Source organism: Anser cygnoides, chromosome 2 (assembly GCF_040182565.1).
Source record: "Anser cygnoides isolate HZ-2024a breed goose chromosome 2, Taihu_goose_T2T_genome, whole genome shotgun sequence".
Lineage (NCBI taxonomy): Eukaryota > Metazoa > Chordata > Aves > Anseriformes > Anatidae > Anser > Anser cygnoides.
The window spans coordinates 130,062,227-130,083,737 of NC_089874.1; the positions used below are offsets into that span (position 1 = coordinate 130,062,227).

Genomic DNA, 21,511 nt, shown 5'->3' on the forward strand with positions numbered 1-21,511 from the left:
ACAAGTTAACTTACAAGTTAGCATCCACAGTACCCGTGTCAGTTTTGAAAAAGGTATTTAGGTGCCTTTTAAAATTTGACCTATGGTCCTGCTCCAATAAATATGCATTTACACACAGATCAGTCCAAAACTATACTTTTAACTTGAAATTCAGTGAGGCCTGAATTTCCCTGAAATTCAGTATCTTAGTAATGATATCCAAGCATTCCTAGGCTGATTTCCAAATCCAACCTTCAACAAAGTGAAATGAGCATTTGGTTTGTTTAAAGCTACTGTAGGGTAAGGTTCAAGCTCAGTGTGTGTGGGACCCGAGCATGACATAAATGGTACAGAATAAGGGGTGGATACTGTCCTGGTTTTGGCTAGGATGGAGTTAATTTTCCTCCTAGTAGCTGATATGGTACTGTGTTTTGGATTTAGGATGAGAATAACGTTGATAACACACCGATATTTTAATTGTTGCAGAGCGGTGCTTACACTAAGCCAAGGGCTTTTCAGCTCCTTGTGCTGCCCTGCCAGGGAGGAGGCTGGGGGTGCACCAGGAGCTGGGAGGGGACACAGCCAGGACAGCTGGCCCAGTGACCAAAGGGATGTCCCACACCGTGTGGCATCGTGCTGAACAATTAATATGGGGTGGCTGGCCGGGGAGGAAGGGATGAACACTGCTCAGGGATGGGATGGGCATTGGTCAGTGGGTGGTGAGCAATTGCATTGTGCATCTTTTGCTTTGTACATGTTATTATTATTACTATAATCATTATTATTTTATTATTTCTCTTCCTTTTCTGTCCTATCAAACTCAAACCCATCAGCTTGTACTTTTTCCCCCCGTTTCTCTCCCCTCTCTTGCTGTGGGGGGAGAGGGTGAGCAAACAGCTGTGTGGTGCTGAGCTGCCTGCTGGGTTAAGCCACAACCAAACCCAATACATGGGTGAAAATTTGGTTGAGGCCCACCTCTGCCTACAATTCAAAACCATGAGCTGAAACGTATGGGGCACAGGTAAACCTGACTCTAGGGTATCCAGTGGGACCTCTCCTGTACGCGCACTCCCTCAGAAATGTATGCCTGCACTACAGGGAAATGAGAAAATGAGAAGCATTTAGAAAGGCCCAACAGTACAACTTTCAAATCAATCAATAGATAAAATGGAACAGTTAACCACTAAGCAGACATGGGAAGAAAAATAAATAAATCAATTTTGTAACAGTGTAATCAAAAAGAAGTGGAAACGACACCCTGTGTGAGGCCTTACTACCTGGCCACTACAGACAAGTCAAGATACCTAAGACCTGCCAACGCAGCAAGCCAAGTGTGGCTGCAGCCATGCACAGAGACATCACGGCCTTTTTAATTCTACTACCTGCTCTTCATGGAAGCTCCTAGGGGGGTCTCCTACTGGACACGAACTACCTGCAACTTGTGTTTTACATCAGTCGCAACTGGAGGCTCAAATTATTCATGTATAAACAGTTTCTCTAAATGTTTCATCACAAACAAACTCTCTGAATAACTTACTGCACTGAAGCGGTCACCAAAAATAACTGTAACTAACCTAGTTACAAAACAATGACTAAAATACCACATAGTCACTTAAAAATAACAATTTTACCAAAGCTGAATTTTCCTTTAAACAATCCGCTGGCAAAGCCTGCAGAACGATTAACTGGTAGATTGTACGCATAAATATGAAGCAAGCACTAAAAATGCTCTGTTCAGACTTTGTACAGACTTGCTTGTGAAGTATTTTTGTTTAATTAGCACTGGTAATTTGAAGCCTGGGCCTTGAAAGAATCCGAGCTAAACACCTGTGTTTCAGTGACACTCAGCTGCTGCTTATCAATTACAAATATCTTTAGAATAATAAGCCATAAACCATAAAAATGTAATTTTTTAGTACTTTTCCATACATTGGTCCAAATAATATAAAGGGCTTACAATAGAACATGACTGAGATCATATACAAACAGTTTAGGAGAATTTAAATTAAATAATCACATTTTAAAGACGTGTCCCCTGCAGCTAAAGAAGTTCAAAGAAACATTCAAATAAGCAAGTAACATTTTTTTTTTTTTTACATTTACAAATGAAACATCATATGAGTATTTATTGATTTTTTAAAAATTCAAAAATACATTGTAACAGAACAGAATGTATACGTTCTTCAATGAAAGACAAAACTATGGTTATCATCTGGACCAGAATACAAATACATGCTAACAATTTAAAAATCTTTTTGGGTCATTCAGGAAACATGAAACAAGCTATCTGTTTGTAAATGCAGTAGTTTTCTACTTGGTAAATATGCCTGAGAAAGTTAACCTGTAAAGAAATAGGCTTTTAAACTCTTGAACACAAAGAGCTTTCTAGGCTGAAATGGTGAAGAGACCTGTGATATGCACCTGCCAGGCCACTAAGCCATTTCCCACAGAGATTCTGTTCACTGCTCCACCTCAGCTCAGGGATCCAGCAGTGACAGAATTTCACATCAATGCCACTCATTCAAGCAAGGTGTTAAAAAGCATGCTAATATGATGTAAAACCACCAGTTACAGACACAGAGACATATATATGTCATTAATAGAGATTCTCTACCAAACTTCTCGTTTTGAATCAGGGCCAAGTAAAAAGTAGTAGTCTAGTTTATGGAGGAAACGGATTATATTTTTGGCTCAAGGTAAGACCCTTTAAAACAATTTCTACATAGGCAACTAGAATTAAAGCATGAAAAAAAAAACAACAGGACAAACAACTAATCATTTTACAGTAACCACATACTGTAGGCAAGAAGGAATCAAAACAATAACATAAATTGTGCATTGGTTCTATGAAAATAAAGTGTTACTAGTAGACACAAGCAATCTGACAAGATGTGAAAGCAAGAAGTGAAAACATCAGGGATTGAATTTCTTTTCATCAGAATTCATCTGCAGGCAGGTAACAAAGTGGAACTCAGAAAAAAAGAATTCCTGTTAGCAGCTTAACTCTACATACTGTGAGGCTTAGACTTTTATTGTTTCTTGTATTAAGAGAAATTCAAACTAGTGAATCAAAAATGACATTTTAAAAATGAAGACCAAAAGAAATCTGAATGTACATTTTAGACAGAAACAACGTTAAGTCAAATCCACAACTGGTGACATCTGACATCCGCAAATGCAATTTAACTATGGTGCTTATGCCAATAGAACATCTGACACTATTTCTTGAATTCTAGCCACTTCTTTTTAATCACTTTCAACAACTGCATACTTTGTAAATTACATGGGCTTTGATGAAAAAAATCATTATCAGGCATTCAAAAAATTCTAACAGAAACCTCCCATTTCCATAATTTGGTTACATGATCAAATTACACATGCTAGAACATAGGAAGCCAACTTTTCAAATGAAACAGAAAAAGAAAACAAACAAACAAACAAAAACAAACAAACAAAAAAGCCCCTAAGACAGGAAAAAGAATTTTTCTACATAGCTGGTCCTATCCTCTGATGGTGCAATACAGTAAAATGAGCTACTATACATATATGCGTGTAATTTTGCATGTAATGGTGATCAGGAAGAGGTTTCTTTTCCCCATCTTCCACACTGCAGAAATGACTAGATGCACTACAGAGGCTTTCACCATCCTATGAAATGTCTGGTATTTGCCATTGCTGGATGCAGGTCATCAGTGCTGAAGGACTAATATGCTGACCCAGCATGGTATATCTTACATTCTCTAGTATTGACTGTGATGTCAAAACATTCTGCATTGCTCTGCCACCAAATCTGCTCTTAGGTCGCACCTTCTGATCAAAACTCTGTTCTACAGGTTACAACTAACAGGTGCAGGATGGAAAGCAGAGGAATGGTTGTAACAACCCAACCCAGCAGACAAACGCAAAGTTAAGGTGGTGCATCAGTATCTTCTGGATCAGAGTCTAAAGGAGAAACCAATTTCAGAGCAGCATGTAAAGCTTCTAATGCTAAGAGGTGAAGACTCTCAAAGAAGTGCAAGTAAAAGCATAATTTAAGCCTGTAACTGTTTATGGAGAACAAACAACAGAAAGAAAGATGGCCTGTAGTAAATTGAATGGAAGAAAGGAACAAAAAAGAGGAGGGACATGTATATTGGTGCAGGGTTGTATCTCCTGGACCCAGCAACTGCCTTGGACACCAGCTAATTTTACAAGATAAGTTACATGCATGCCCACATTCCAGAGGGCAAGAGTGAAACCTTGATGGCAATGCTATGACTCTGGCTGAAGAGCTTCATTTTCCCCCTCCCATACCTGAAAGCCTTGAATCCTTGCCAAATACTCCAGCTGTTTTGAAGGCTGCACTGCAGGACAGGGGGAAGCAGGAGATATTCCTTTTAGACCTATGGCTTCGGCAGTTGGGGATGTTCCATTCATGAGAAGTTCCCTGGCAATCGTAGCTGTGCTATTTGTTGTAGGAGATATGCTGAAGAAAGAGCTAGAAGTCTGGCTCATTTCTTTGGACGACAAATAGCTTACAGTGGTACCAGGGGCTGATTTGTTGCGGCTTGCTTCCATCTCTTGGTAAACATCAGGAGAGAGATGGAGTATTCCCTTTGGTGCTGAAAATAAAAGCAAAGATGATCCTCATTACCCTAGAATGGGCTTGGCATGTATGTAGACAATTTTCATTAACATACTTTTCACCAGAAAACAAAGTAAGCACTTAAAAGTAGTATCTTTTTTTTTTTTTCCATAGTAACTGTGAATGAAATCACACAATTATTTAGAAACAAAGCAGATCTCAAGTGCCCCTCTTCTTCCTCTCCCACCAGCCTTTTTAAGTAGTTAAAAACTCCTGGACTTGAAAACTGTGGCAAGCACAGAATACAAAACAGAAACGAGTAACGTTTTGAGATCTACAAACCACAATGGACAGCTGCTGCTTCAGAATAGCAGCACAACCATTATTTCACTACAGTCTTCCGCCTCCTATCTGATACAACAACTTAGGCTGTTGTTTGACAAATAATTTAAGCTAGCCCATGTCAGCACTACCACCATCAGAAGTTCTTTCCTCTCCCACCTACAGCTGTTGTTAGTACTCTCCAGCTGCTCTACTGCATGTGCCAGCACAAGCACCTGTAGGACCATGCAGTGATGCTCATGAGAACGAGCAGTTTGGAGGCAAAAGAAGGGCAGGATGGCTTCTTGCAGTAGCTGCAGTGCCTCAAGTGCTGGCTTAAAGCATTTGCTGAATTACAACAGCAGCCTGTGTTTAAGTAATCTTAAATTGCCCTGCAGCCACATGTTACTGTGCTAATGACTCTTATGTGACTGCTTGCTCTTCGACGAAGAGGAATCTTCTTCTATTTTTGTTACTTTTAGCTGCACAAACAGCATCCTATAGATCGCAAATAGTTGCTTGTCTTGGACAACATTCATGCTGAGTGAAGAAAGTGTGTATGTGTTGTGATTAACATCAACTGGAATTACGGTAAAAAACAAAAAGATTGAATATATTCATGTGAATTGTAGGAAACATTCAAATACTTCCAGTGACTGAAATTAGGAGTAATTTCTCTACATTTCAAAAAATTTAATATATTTTTAGAGAACATCTTGACCCTAAGCCTCCTTGAAAACAGGAGTGAGTACATACGTAAGCAGCTTTGTTGGTATTCTTACGTTTAAAAACGTGCAGAATTAAGGATGAAGTTTGGTAGTTTCATATATAATACAGCGTTTGTTGGAAACATGAGTACCCAGTTTGTTAATGTAAGAGGAAGACCCCTCATTGTTATTAAACTCAAAAATGAACTTGAGATGTTTCATTTCATATTAATAGCACTCTTTGATCTTCTTGTATATACCTGAAAAAAACATCTGTGAACTCAAGCCATATGGCATTTTATTTTAAGAATGATAAACCTATTTGTTAACTGATTTAGCTATCTCAAGAGCAATCAAAGGATCCAGTGCTTAATTAATTTGCAGTATATACAAAAGTCACCTCAGAATGCGGAATAAATTCAAAGAGAATTGATTTCCAGTTTACTACAAAGGACTCCTCTAATATTAGTGGTGCAAGTGGCATTCTTGAAAAAATGTCTACTACAAGAAGACTCAAAAAATATTACTAGTGATTAATAACCTCATTTTCAACTACATGGTGAAAATCGAATTTCCTCACTGCTGACTCAGCAAACTACTTACAGGTGAATCTTTTAATCGATTTACTCACACATTTGGCTTTTAAATTAACAGTAGTTTCAGAGAGTTGGAACATCCGCTTGCACCCTTCACAAAGTTCGATAAAGCTTCACGAAGGATCTGGTTACAGGGTTAGGCATGACTTGTTTGGAGAGTGCTGTTATTAATTGTCTGTTAAGATCATGCAAGTTAGGGGACAATGCTCTGCTTTATCAATACCTCTGCTTTAGAGAGAAATGTTCCTGCAGTTGCACCTAGCATCACACCAGTACAGAGGCAGAGCTGGACATTCCCATTACCACCTGCTTGCTGTCTCCACTGCCTTTGTGGAGCTGTGGAGTCTGGCTGGGCTCTGAGCCGTAATGCCAAAACCATGTTATTCCCTTGTACAACTACTCCAATTCACAACAGTGCTATTGGGAACAATGGAGGATGGGGTACCTGAAGTGTCTTTCCATCTACAGACAATGCAGAATATAACCTTGTAGATAACAGCAACTGTGTAAACACATAGCATTATTCTATAGAACATAATCACCATGTAATAGAGTGATAACATACCCTTTTTCTGAGGCTACAATCTCCTAGGGCTATCACTGCTCACACTTTTAAATAGTCTTATACAAAAGACAAGATGAATGAAAATTAAAATAGATACTACAGATGTTGATAGTTGATGTTGGGTTACAAAAACAAACATCAACAAAGACACTGAGTGGCAGGTGTTCGGCACATCTTAAGACCTGGCCCACTGTAAATCTGATTTCTGACAAATATTTGAGAATCAGAAATCAAAATTGAACAGAACATGAAACAACATACTTGTTTAAAATAAATATTACTTCCCAAAAAATCAATTTTAGAAAAAGATCATGCAACATTAACTTAAAAAAAAGTTTCAAGAAGTTTAAAATGATTTCCAGTACTGCAGATGTCTGTTCCATTGATGTAATATTACTTAAAACAAACATTTTACATGCTTTCTCAGCCATTTCACTGTTTTTACATGATCCACCCAAATATCTAACTGCTGTCTGGAACAATGGTTTGGAATACTTCCAGATTACTAAGCTTTCTAAATGTTAAAATAACTAATATGCAGCATATGATGAATAAAAAGATAGTGAGCACAGTATAGCAAATGCTCCTAAAGTACTGACTTTACTGTAATGGTGATGTTAAATTAATAATGGTACTTCTACACTTATGTAACACCTTTCAGCTAAAGACTTCAAAGTGCTTTATAAGCAATAATTAATTTAAATCATACATTGGCTCTGAGAGCAGATATTATATTACCATCATTGATTATATCTGGAAACAAAGTAATGTAATATTGCAGACATTACATTAATATAGTTGCAAGCTATTAAGATTTTATGTTCAGGGCCTATGTTTCATGGAGCTTCTTAGAAACTTGCTTTAAAAAGCCAATAAAGCTTGCTCTCTTTTAAAACTTCTACCAGGCATATATTTACTGTAATTCATTATCTACTTGTAATATATTATTGAGGATTTTTTTTTTAATATCTTGGCTTTGTTGTCTGCTTACTTCGAGTCTTGAATTCTGTAAGGATGTACATGTAACAGCTTAGTTACTGTGGTAATGATGTTATTACAAGACAAGAAGTATGACATCAACAGAGAAATAAGTGTTAGACCAAAAGAACTCTTCAGAAATTCTGATATTTAGTCTTCAAACAAGCACTTAAATAAATAAATAAATAAAAACACAGGACAAAGAAATACTGTGCTCTAACACTTTCTTGCATTGCAGGAGAGGAACATAGAGGAACTATACTACTACTGTTTAGACCAACAACATTGCACCTTCTGCTGGACATAACTTAGAGGTACATTCATGAAACATGTTAAAATAATTTTCATTTATATTATTTAAACCTGTGGGCAAATGTGTTACAAAAATATGCAGGCTAGCTATGCAATGTAATTGCTAACATTTGAAAAACGTCTTACTCATCCTTGGCAGTAATTATTAGCAGTCTCTTACAATCTCCTATAGTCTCTGAAAAGCCCAAACCAAAGACCTGTCTCACCAAAGAATAAGTTTCTTCTTCTTCCATCATCTACTTTTGCTGCCACAACTGCAAAACTGTTTAGACTCCAAGGCAAACATATGATGCAAAATGGCTTATCCTTTATGAGCCTTCCCTTTAGACTGTATATCTGTGCTCTGATTCCACTTCTTTTTCCAGTAGAAGCAGCAGAGGCAGCCTTCAAAGGATCTGTTGGAGTCATGCTATTTTTATCCCTAATCCTTTCTCCATAGGGTCTCCCTGCCAGCGGGGACAGGAAGACCTTTCTACAAAAGGATCCCCTACCATTTGGACCTTCAATCCTGCCAGAGTTCACGGAAAACAAAGCTAACTCACCAGAGGACTTGGTGCATGGGGAATGGAGTGGGAAGGAAGAACTGCTGACAATATCACTGCAAGAGCCTGAATGTAATAAGGCTCTGCAAAAATGGAATTTGCTGGATACAGGGACAGTGTTGAGTTACCCCATAGGAGTGGACAAGTTAAAAAAGTTCTCTGATGACAGCGTTGCCTGCAGACTCATAAGCAGAAGTGTCTACACCACCACACTGGTGTCTAATTTTCAATTTTCTATTTCTGTCAGGAAGACTAGAAAACATGAAAAGCTAAGATTTTGATTTTGCCATTCAACTCCAAAAGATGACCTAAAAAAGCAGGTTTCTTTTATTTAATCTTTTCTACTTGATCATCACTGCAGGAATACTCTTCATCTGCCTTTGCTCAAAGACTTATTTCAAGGTCACTCAGTGGCTTTTCATGTTTCAAGGACACCTAGTGTACTTGGTCAAAAACACAGCTTTATTCTTTCTTGGAGAACCACAGTTTTCTCCCTGGGCTCACATCTGTCCTACAGGAAAGCTATACTTGATGGCGTGTCAGAAGCCTGGTCAGCTGGTGTATGGTTTCCCGACACTCCTGTAAAGCACATGCTCTTCCTTGCACTATAACTAATAGTATGGGGCACAAGCATGAAGGAGTACTTTCATGTCTTGTGTAGTGATGCCAAGTGAGTGACGATACAAATCAGTATATAGTGTGCTCGTAAATTAAGTTTAAAACCCTTATATTTGAAATAACCTAACACTGTGTGGAAAAAAGAGATTGTTCACAGATATCATCAGTATTTTTTGGAACTGAATAAAAAACTCAATTGATAACCACCAAACAGCTTTCCTTTAGATTATGCTACCTTTATTCACATTGAGTAGTCTTCTCGTATTGTGCTGCTGAAAATAAATGGCAAAATTTTATAGTAAAGTATTAAGCAAGAAAAGTTAGACCCAAATCCAACCCTGACTTCACTATTATGTAAGTTAGAGTGGACAAAATCTGAAGAGGCATGGAGGACTTCCATATGCAACAATTCCTCCATAGAATTGGCAGGTTCTCAACTTGTCTTAGAATATGGTCCATTACAAATACACTGAGAGCAAAAAAGATAATTTTCAAAAACAACTAGTTCAATAACAAGACTGAAAAATATAAATATTATCATAAAAAGTAATTACCTTCTATACTCCACTCATTATAAAAGCCTATTTATATACTAGAATATTTTCAAATTTTATTACCTCAGCAGGAACTCAGAAAACATCAGTCAAACAATTGAGTAGGCAAACAGTATGGCCATTATGTTCTCAGTAATAGTCTACACACAATCTTGGCCGGAAAAACCAAGATGCAATCATTATCTACTTACCACAGCTATCTGTGGTATTTCTAAGTCACCAGCTACTGCAATATTCAGACATGAAAAAATGTTTTGTCATTACACAATGCCCTTCAATCAAACAATCTCGTCTACGTGACCTTAAACAAACCGACGTTATGTAAAGTCACTCATTAAAATACTACATTATTTAACCTTAAAATAACCATGACACTGAAGTAAATACTATTTAGTTCTTCAAGAAGTCAGGTCTTGATATCCTTAATTTTGCTGGAGAGTTTTCTGTATAGCCAAAAATGAAATTGCAGTATCACATGAGACTTAAATATGTTTTATGTAAAAGCTGGTGTTTTTTTCCTCACTCATGTGAGGAAAGTCCTTTGAAATCTTCCACAGCTTTAGTTCTACTTGGGAGCATAAAATTGTGGTAAAAATAAGACTTATGGCTTGTAATGGGGAATTTCTACAGGATATTCTATTACATATTCTAATAGACACAGGCAAAACATCTACAACATTATTTTTACATAAAAATTTCTGCATCATAAGGTTCCAACAATGTATCAGTGTATCAGGCAAGCTTCAATTAAGACAAATCAGGTTCTGAAAAGAACCGATATAAATACAGAATAAAGGACGGTATTATTTCAGTAAGGAGGATCGGCAATTTTGGAGCAGGAGCAAATCAAACTAGTGAGCTGACAGATCAAGGTGCTTGTAAAAACAGCAAGAAAGTGATCTTTGAGGGCATAAAGCAATTAGGAGAGTGCCTAAGTGCAACCAGAGAGTGACCTGTACAGGCAAGACTATTCATTAACAGATTAAGAAGGGAATGAGAATTGTGATGATGAAAATAAAGGCATGACCTGCATGTAGACTAGATGAAAGAATGAGAAAGTCTAAGAGACAAGGATAGAGAGGTTGCTGAAGCTAAGAAGGTCAAGGTTGACATCAACAAGCACAGCATAGGTATGAGTGAAGATGAAATCAGAGGAGGAAAAAGCGGTGGGGGAGTGGAAGTCATAGGGGTAAGATGTTTGATGTAAGGCAAGAGGATGAAGGAGAGAATGGAGAATTATTCCTTGCTTCTGACAGCAGTAAAGCTTCAGTTCAATTGATTCAGTTCTTCAAGGACATCCTAGACTGATGGACGTGTAGCTGGCGGGTTCCAGATGAGAAAAGGGATGGCGGTGGGAAATGGAGAAAAGTCCAAGTGTTTAGAGAAACATAATATTGAGGTTAATTGTGGGATACTGCTCAGTTTGCTTGGCTGAACAGAGAAGCCTACGTGCAGATCATCTTCAGAATTAGACTCTTAAATTAACAGTTAACATCAAAAAAAAGCTCTGCGGTGCTATTACACATGAAGATTTTTTCAAAGGAATAGACCAGCAACCTTGAACAAATGTAATTCATACAGGAAATTCAGGGAACTACAAAAAGCAAAAGCTGAATTTCTCTGAAGTGATCTCTACCTACAGAGCCAGCTATCTACTGTCATGGTGGCTGTTCCCTCATATATTTATACATTAAGAGCTTAATGGTTAAGCAGTCTCCTAGAAAGCTGTGATTTTTTTTCTCAGCCTGAGGGCATTCAAGCCACAACCCTCACAGCCCAAGCGTACTTATGCACTTCTTACTTATGCACAATTCATACTATTCAAGAACCAGGCAACAGATTGCTTGCAACACTTTATTATTATTTTTTTTCTTAACCTACATCTAAAATATGCAAAACATATTATGTGTAGACCATCCAGGAAACACCAGAACACATAACCAACCGTACCTTCACTTACAAATGTCTTAATAGGCAGACTGCAATGTCATGATTCCTTTAGCTCATGCTTTCTCTGTGGAATTTTTGCACTTTGACAACATTTGATTCTCGATTCTCTGTCTGCAAATCATAATGATATTAGACACACATCTCCACAAGAAGACTGCTGTTATCCAGATTATTCTGTACCTTGTGAGTAGTCTCTTTCTAGCGAAGAAGGAAACTGAATCCAAGTCTCCCAACTTTCTGGGTGCATGTTTAAAACTCTAGGTATGCTAGAAATACACATCATAATCTATACTCAGCAAAGATGGCATCACATCTGAAGATACAAAATTCTAATTCCTTTTATTGCCTAACAAAACATCTCAAAAGGAGGGATATGAAAAAAATGGAGAAGGATCAATTGCAGTTATGTCTTGCACACCTGAGTTGTGCCCAAATCCCATACTACATTCAAACATGCTAATTTGGATCTTTCCAGAAACAGCAGTATTTAGCAGTGAGTAAAAATGCACACAATGCACTGCAAGTCACCTTTGAAATACCCTAGAAGGAAATAAATATTTCAACAAAATATAACACAGACAAATCCCAATAAAAAACATCTGAAGTACAATACAAAACCTTTACTCCCAAACTTTTGGCTTCAGTTACTGTTTATGGAAATACAGAGGTATTAAATTAGCTACTGGAAGGCTTCACCAAAATCCCTAGTTGAAAAATAAACTTACAGAGGACTATTAAAAAAAGCCTTTATAAAATCACCGAGTGTCAGAAATATGTAGTTCACATACATTTTATTACCTCCAAAGTAAAGATGTATTCCTATGTTGAAGTTGATAAATTGATTATTTATTTTGCACTTATTCCTCCTCCCCCAAAAAGTGTCAATATGTTTCTAACTACAAATTTAAATACAACCATACAATTAGGGCTTACAGAAAGACCATATAAGGACAAATGCTGAAATTCCTCATTACAGATTTAAGAAACTCTTCTGAATATCTACTTGCTTTTTTTCTCATAGCCTGTTTTCTACTGAGAACAATTACGTGAGATCAAGTATCTTTGTTCCTTAGGAGATCATCTGTTCCTGCTGCTCATTTACCATCTGAAATCATAGTCATCTGTTGGTGACACTCTAATCATCTTCACAGTAACTAATTGTGATGTCACAAACAAATGATTATGATTTCAGGTGGTGAACAAACAGCAGGAGCAGATGTACTCTGAAGAACAAAGATTGTAAAGCCATGCAGGAATCCCTAGTAATAAAATGCTAGGCAAGAAAAACAAAGAGCCTGTCCTTTTCAGAGAGGTAACGACTTTTATGAATATATATTTTTTTATCATTAGTTTTTAAATATTTACTTTGTGGCCCCCCAAAATGCTGGAAATAAAGGAAAACCAGTCTATGAAAAATTTAGGGTGGGGCAACAGAGACTATGAGGGTCATTTTTTCCTTTTAGAAATATAAAATATAAAAACACTCAAGACACTTATTTCTTTTAATTTTATAAATTTTTGTTCTTCATTTTTAAACACTTTATATCTCATCTACAGCTTTTCCCAGAACACATACTGTATGATATTCATGATTACCCCATCCAGAGAAATAAAACCAAAAGCTGAATGTTCCCAAGAGAATAGAATTTGCATTAGGACTGTTTATTTGTTTCAAATCTAGTTTTTGCTGATACTTGTTTAAGACAAATCCTGAGAAATAAATGAACATCCTGTTGACAGTAGATATCTCCTATATGGGCTGCAAACGTCTGTGTTGTGCCCAAAGAAAGTTGTCTTTAATGTCACTTCCAGAAGCAACAGGGAAAAAACTCACTCATCACTCTTGTTATTCCACGTGTGAAAAATGTCTAAGATATCCCAACCCAAGAAACAAATAGCTTCATGTTTCCAGTCATCCTTAAGATTATGAAAGAGGAAAGGTAAAGAAGCAAATCAATGAGAAGGAGCTTTGCCAATGAGTGGGAGGAACAGAAGTGAGGTTTGCTGCAATGGTCGCTGCAAAAGTACGTAACAGAGGGGAATGGGAAAAATTAGTTTTCAAGGACATTTAACAAGGAATACTAAAAATGCTTCCAGTGAGTATGTAGGAGGATACAGACTGAAGGGTATTTCTAAGCAAAAACTACATAATAAGGGCACAATGGAATCTGTTCTGCAGATTACGAAAATATATAATTTATGTTTTTTGTTTCTGTCATACTGAGACATACAACTTCACTTTACTATTCCAGTTTTATTTCACACAGTTTCAGATGAAAATATAGTGCATTATGTACACAAAGAAAGAATATCTGCCTGCCAAGGGGAACCGATGAATAATATGTTTTCCTAACAGGACACAATAGTTTTCCTGGAATAAAATTACTGGAAATCTGAATAAGAGATGCCAAATGGTAGATATAACAATCTTAGAGCCTACCTTAGGTTTTCAAGACCACTGAAAGCTATGTTTTAGCATTACAACAAATGTAAATTGTATATTTCTCTCATAAGCAGGGACATAGAATTGAGGAAGCTCTTCCATTTGTCCTGCATAAAATGCCCTACAATAATGTCAACTCTGCAAGAGTAGATACATACAGTAGATATACCTACCAACAATTGTTGTTCTTAAATATAAACTCGCATATTCATACTTGAAAGAATGCAACATTGTTGATCTTAAACAGGGGAGCTTCTTTGGAGCTGCCTCAAAAAAAAGACGTGCTTCACAGGTACAGAAGAGGTCATGCATCCAGGTGATCACTTCTTAAATGCAAAAGAACATACTTCACACTTCCTCGGTTCTCCTTGACTATAAAGCTCTGAAGTTGGACTCCAAGGCTGGGGGGAAGATCAATGGGTGTACATAGAGAAATCTCTCACTAAATCTGGTTCTTCTTCAGGGTTTCTAATGCATTTTCTTTGTGGGAAACTAGCAAATAATATTCTACCAGAAGAAGAGTAGGCAAAGTGCTCGCATGTAAATATATACTTGAAGACAGCTTCCCTACCAAATACTAGCCGGAAATTCCACCATGTGACTATGCCTATGGAAAACAGGTGACAAAGTGAATACTTTCTCCAAATGTTGCAATCCTTTGTCCTCAGTCGTGTCCTGAAAAAAATGCCTCTTCATAGAGCCACTGAATAGGAAGCTATCAACTGAACTTACTGGTTCCCTAAGTAACATACAAAAGTGTTCAATGCATTTTCTACGCAGAAGCATGTGGTTCCTTCCTGTACGCTGCACATAAATGCTGTATATTCAGAATGGTGTGATACTCATATGTTGAAAGATCTACAGTAGATCTACAGAAGATACTACAGTGGTTTTCTATATACAAGAATACTTTAATAGAGTGTCAACTGATGCAGCAGATTCATAAATCTATCAGCAAGGCCATTTTAATTTACAAATATTAAGATTGTTTTCAAGTAGAAACTAAAAAAGAAGGTCTATTAGCAATTTCTTCAGCCAGGGGTGATACCACCCTGAAGAAAAATGCATTTCTATGTCTTCCACAAATCCTAGAGGAGACTATAAGGTGAAGAAAGATCAGTCCGTCCTCTATGTAACCATAACAGATTCATTCTCCTCATATGCTATTGTTACAGCTAAGTTGTACGTTTTAAAGAAAATACTCTAGAATCAGAAAGGCTCTTGAGTTTAAAAAAAGTCAGTAAAAAAAAAATATGCCTGTTTATAGCATTCAGGGTTCAAATATTTCCTATTTTGCAAAAGGATAGCCCAGGCCCTCTGAAAGCAAAAATGATACACCGATTATCATTCATGAATTCTCTAGACTGAAAAAAAATAATTAAGGACTCAAGGGGTTAAGCACAATACTCTCTGAACAGCACTGTCAGAAATAAACGCTCTATGGCTACTGACATGTTAGCTTTGTATCATTTGATTTCCAATTTACTTGGATATCACTAGAATTGAAATGAGAGCTTCTGAAAACGTCTTCCATGAAGCAAAACAGACTGTAAACTTGTTCCTGTACTATGGAACATGGTGGCTGCAAAAAGGCCTGTGAACAGATCCATCTGTGAAAGAAGAGTCCCTTGGTTACCGCAGGTTTAAAATACAATTAATTGATACAGTCTTCTGTTGAACGAGTTTGCTCTTGTTCTCCTGGATTTGGATTTACACTTGACCACCAAGGTATTTTTGCCAGGTTAAACTTGGGAAAGACATTGTTTTTTCTTCTTAGTATAGTAGATGGTCACACTGTCATCAGTACGTATCTTTGCTACAAGACACTGGAAGGATAGCAGAGAAAAGCTTGAGATCGTATTCTGCTGTCCCAAACCGCAATACGTTAACATTCGAAGACGTTAACATTTGCAGATGTTTCACAGACCACGTCCTTAGGGATTCTGACAATGCAAACAGCAATAATCTAGAAGTACTGATGGGGACTGAAGATAGGGCTGGAAGGAAGCAATTAATAATAAGTCTTAGCTCCTGAAAAATCCTTCCTTTAAGTGAAACACAATGGCATATGCTGAATCCAAGATAATTTCAAATACTGGCAACCTTTTGTGTAAATTGAAGCACAAATTACTTCCCAACTACTCCATAGGTCCAGCCACTGAGAAGACTTCATATATACTGCAAAACTACTGAATCCCCTTAAAAACTGGATTTCGAACCAAGTCATTCAGATGCAAATTGGCAAAAAAGACAGCTAACACATGTCCATCTCTAATACAATCCATAGTTGAGGGAGATAATAATTTGGACTCTTAAGAAGTTCAAAGCTCAAAACAGTTCTAGAGAAGAATATAGAACTCATGGAAGAGTGAAGAAAGTGCTATTTATATTATCCCTACCACACTACAGTAAGTCCACAGCCAGGAAAAAATCTAGCAGAGTTGCATAGGCTTGTTGTATTAATAGAATCATAGAATGGCTTGGGTTGGAAGGGACCCTGAAGATCATCTAGTTTCAACCCCCCTGCCTGGGCAGGGATGCCAACCACTAGATCAGGCTGCCCAGGGTCTCATCCAACCTCGTCTTGAACACCTCCAGGGATGAGGCATCCGCAGCTTCTCTGGGCAACCTGTGCCAGTGTCTCACCACTATCTGAGTGAAGAATTTCTTCCTAACATCTCATATAAACCTCCTCTGTTTTAGTTTAAAACCATTCCCCCTTGTCCTGTCATTGTCTGCCCGAGCAAAAAGTTGCTCTTTTTTTTTTTTTTTATAAGCCCCCTTTAAGTATTAAAAGGCTGCAGTAAGGTCACCCTGGAGCCTTCTCTTCTTCAGGCTGAACATCCCCAGCTCTTTCAGACTTTCTCCGTAGGAGAGGTGCTCCAGCCCTCTGATCATCTTTGCGGCCCTCCTCTGGACCCATTATAACAGGTCCACATCTTTCTTGTGCTGGGGGCCCCAGACCTGGATGCAGCACTCCAGGTGGGGCCTCACAATGGCAGAGCAGAGGGGGACAGTCACCTCCCTCGACCCATTGGCCGATCCTCTCTTGATGCAGCCCAGGCGAGTTGGTGTTCTGGGCTGCAAGCGCACACTGCTGGTTCATGTTGAGCTTTTCATCCAGCAGAACCCACCAGTCCTTCTCTGCAGGGCTGCTCTCAATGAGTTCTTCTCGCAGTCTGTACTCATGTCTGGGATTGCTCCAACCCAGGTGCAGCACTTGTACTTAGACTTGTTGAATCGCATTAGGTTCACATGGGCCCACTTTTCTAGGCTCCTTTTGTGGCTTCTCTTCCTTCTGCTGTATCGACTGCACCACTCACCTTGGTGTCATCTAAAAACTTGCTGAGGGTGCACTCAATGGCTATGTCATTGATAAAGATATTAAACAGTACTGGTCTCAAGACAGACCCCTGCGGGACACCACTGCCCTCTAACTGGACATAGAGCCATTGACCACCATTCTCCGGGTCTGGCCTTCAAGCCAGCCCTTATCCACTGAACAGTCCACCCTTTAAATCCATCTCTCTCCAATTTGGAGATCAGGATGTTGTAAGGGACCGTGTCGAAGGCCTTACAGAAGTCTGGGTAGATGACGTTAGTCAGTCTTTCCTTGTCAACTGATGCAGTCACTCCATCATAGAAGGCCACTAGATTGGTCAGGCAATTCATTAACTACTGCAGTGAAACTGAAGTTGGTCTTCACCAACAAAGTCTCACAAACCTCTGGGTCTAAAGAAAGTGTTCAGGGAAGAGAAGTTACCAGGAGCGGACGGAGATCACAGTCAATGATTCCTAGAGAAATTTTCAGCCTATAAATGGTCACCAGACCAAAAGGGATGTGTGTCAGGGTGTAGAGTGAACCAACTTAAGTTCTTTTGAGACCACTCTCTGTCATCTTTGAAAAGTCATGGAGATCAGGGGAAGTCTCCAATGACTGGAAAAAAGCATCATCAGCCCCTTTAGAGAGTTATATAGGAGCAGAACTGGAGATGATTATCATAAACACACAGGACGTGTTCCAACTGGATAAAAGTGAAAAACAAGAATAAAAATAAAATAAAAAAAATCAGTGTGAGGATAATTAAGCATTGGAACAGGATGCCCAGAGAAGCTACGAAATCTCCATCTCCGGAGAACAGGAAAAAAAGCAACCTTGTCTGAACTCAATACAGGCCCTGCAGTTTAGAAGACTTCTAAAAATCCCTTACAACCTGAAGGATTCAATGATTTAATAAAAGCAGTCTTGATTTTAATAAAATAGTAAATAATCAGAAAAGGGCAAATAAGAATCTTCTTGTTCCTGCACTTATTCTTACATCTATTCATACAGAGGATACTCAACAATTAATTCATCTAATTGCAAATTTATAGAAAACATTTCAATTGTCTTGAATCTAAATCCTACAGAGACAAAAATCAGTAAGACTAAATAGAAATTTAGAAAGTGATACTTACTGTTACTTGTTGGCTCAGGAAACCCAACATTCTGGCCGTTCCAACTCTTGTTTTCTCCAAGCTGAAACAGGTAGAAAAAGACAAATAAGTGAAAGTCACTTAAACAGAACATTCACAATTATAAATTTGGTTGAAAGACTCTAAAAAAGGGTGACTTGGAATTGCCACATCTGCTCACACATATTTGCTAACACATCTTAATTTTGGTCTAAAATAGGTTATTTGAGGAATGTACCCTTCAAGAATAAACATTAACAACTATTGCCTAACACTAAAATATAAATGTTTCCCCAAAGATTAGGCTCAACACAGTATGTTACCAAATCAGACTTAAAATCAAATATTTTAAGTAGCTCTCAACTGCAAATATACACAGACAACAGAGAAATTACATTCTAAAACAAGAAGATCCTAATATGTGCCTATGAAAGAATGCATAAACACTACAAAGTACTTTGGGTGTAATTTTAAAATATTTACTTGCTTGGAATCCATTTAGTTACTGAAGTAGAAGCAAAATTGCCTCTTGCAATTATCCATTATTTTAATATCTAGATATTTTGAGGAAGTTATTTTTTTGTTATGTTTAACGCTTAGTATTACGCTGATACAGAAAAAGGAAGCTATTAACATGGAAGTTCAGAATAAGGCCATTCCTAAAGTCTACACAGTAAGTAAGGTATCCATGTTCTAGATTTATGTGTAAATGTAGAGAAACAAGTCCACGTTTCCTCTTGAACTATGAACTATTGACAGTCATCTCGATTAATGTGATGCAAATGATCCTTTTCAGATTTCCTTGGGATTTAACACACAAACAGAAAACCTTGCAGCACTGCAGCCTATACACCATTAAAAAGTTGTCATCATTTGCTCTGGAAGATGAGGCTGATGGGGTTGATGGTTGAGTGGAGGAGATGTGAAGGAGAGAACCAGCAGTCTGAAATCTGACAGCAGCCTGTCCCTAGGACAGGACCCATCTGGTTTGCCAGCCAGGACAGAGTACAGTGTTGCTGTTTTGCTGTCCTGTCCTTGTCCTTCTGTGTCTTCTGCCTCTACAAACAGGTCCATGGTTCTGTTACATCTCAGAGGTTGAGTTAAGGTTGCATAAATTACTATTCTGTTATAAGGCAGACTACTAGATGATATGTTTTCCCTGGGGAAAAAGGAGGGAAGAGCACACTGTGCAAATCAACTATTTCAGAGCTTGTTTCCTTGCTTTTCCTTCATCATGTACATACCAATATGCTTACAGCATAGGCAATGTGCAATAAAAAGGGAGATATCTAATAGAAAAGGGAGGATAGGTCTTAAGAGTTGTCTCTCAAACTGGTCACCCAATTCCACACACTTTAATTTCACATAACTTTCTTTATTCATATAATGAACCACATAATAAGTATATGCATGGAAAACATCAAAAAGACAGTTCTTCAAACGAATATACAACCTGAAATCTGTAAATATGCTTGTATTTACAGCTGTCTGTTACAACAGCATGGTTTTAACATGAATCCAAAAGAAAACGATTGCAAAATCTGCCAAGTGCACTGTTATAATATGAGAAAAACATTTCCAACTCTCCTCTCATTCCTCTCTTTTTGTTGTTTATTATAGTCATTATGATGGGGGATTTAACAAGAATTCAATTATCAGTAAATTATCTTTAGTTCTGCTGTGTCAAATGGATGCAATATCCCCTGGTTTTTCTTCTAAGAGAATAAAAGGGGAAAGAAGAAATGAAAAAGTGAAAATATGAAAAATGAAAACACTACAACTTTCCATTCACATCCATAGAACTAGAATTCTGGTAGCTGCGAAAAATCTCCCAGGGCACTTTGAAATTGCTCTCCTGAGTGCTCTACACATACACTACTGATTTCTTCCAGGCACAGGATTACCTCAGAAAAGAGCAGAGCCTTTATTTTTTTTTTTTACATTACCTGGAATACCTGTGCTGCCATCGGCACCATGCATGACTCTTGCAACACTTTGAGGTCTTCACTGGAAGAATGAATACTGCAGCATTTTATGCATCAGGGGTTGAGGAAGAAAGAACATTGACTTTGTGGTGGTTTTTGTTGTTTTTTTTTTTTTAAGGGAGGAGGAAGGGGATGAAAGGACTCAGTGGGGTAGGGGTTTAGGAGGAGAAGTTTCCTGTTTTTTTAAAACATCAAAAACAACAGAAGTGACAATTCTCCTTTTAGATGCCAACATGGTATGTCTGCCTAACCTGCGCTGGGGCCCATTTGGGACGCAAAGAGACAAATAAGTATCTTCTAATGACAGAACTTTATGGTGCAATTTATATGGAAGGAATTTTACAATGGTCAAATTGGTAGAGATTTAACTGCTATTTTCCTTCTTCCCCAGCACCAGACATGTTTTAGCTGAGGAGACTATCTGAGCAGATTTGACCGAACCAGGTCCCAGCTAGTGCAGACTCTTCAAGCAAGGATGCTGTCAATTTTCAATACTGAATTAAGGGACCCCTCAGATCACTCAGAATACATTTCATTCATACTGTGTACAGATATTCAACTGCATATCTGTCAAATGAAATAAAGCCTGACACTCCAAATTTAATCAATAAAATTTCCAATTTATTCTGAAAAAAAAAAAGGTTTTCTTGCATTAACTCTTTGTTTCATGGGTCCATTGCATTTTGATCTGGTAATAAAAGTCCCAAATCCAGATGGTACTTCGATCTCTCCTGCTCTGTGCGAAAAGCCGTCTGTTAAGTTTGAGAACTAAAATCTACACAAACTAACTTGTTTATCGGCTTTACATGTTCATTCTGTTTATATAGAGAAGATCAAGCCAGATGTTCTAAAAGTATTTTATGTTCTTAAACTCTACAAAGCTATAAAAGTGTGTTTTATTATCTTGAATATTCCCATTTTATAAAATTTGAGTAGTTCACC

General features: G+C 37.8%; 1 protein-coding gene and 1 long non-coding RNA gene across 5 annotated transcripts in view; one reads left to right on the top strand and one right to left on the bottom strand.

Annotated features, from left to right (window-relative positions):
• STAU2 (staufen double-stranded RNA binding protein 2) overlaps nt 1–21,511 on the bottom strand; it is a 168,124-nt gene that overhangs the window by 75,908 nt on the left and 70,705 nt on the right. For all 3 annotated transcript variants that reach the window (XM_066993092.1, XM_048077025.2, XM_066993093.1), the window contains exons 11-12: nt 18,588–18,648; nt 4,273–4,580 (exon numbers count right to left, since the gene is read on the bottom strand). In XM_066993092.1, the coding sequence (XP_066849193.1) occupies nt 4,273–4,580; nt 18,588–18,648 (369 nt within the window). The remainder of the gene's footprint in view (nt 1–4,272; nt 4,581–18,587; nt 18,649–21,511) is intronic.
• Nucleotides 12,884–21,154, top strand: LOC136790196 (uncharacterized). Of its 2 annotated transcripts, none has more exons than XR_010829717.1 (3): nt 12,884–12,998; nt 19,381–19,689; nt 20,961–21,154. It is a non-coding gene; the product is annotated as an uncharacterized lncRNA (long non-coding RNA). The 2 variants fall into 2 exon arrangements; XR_010829718.1 differs by having other exon boundaries at nt 19,381–19,652.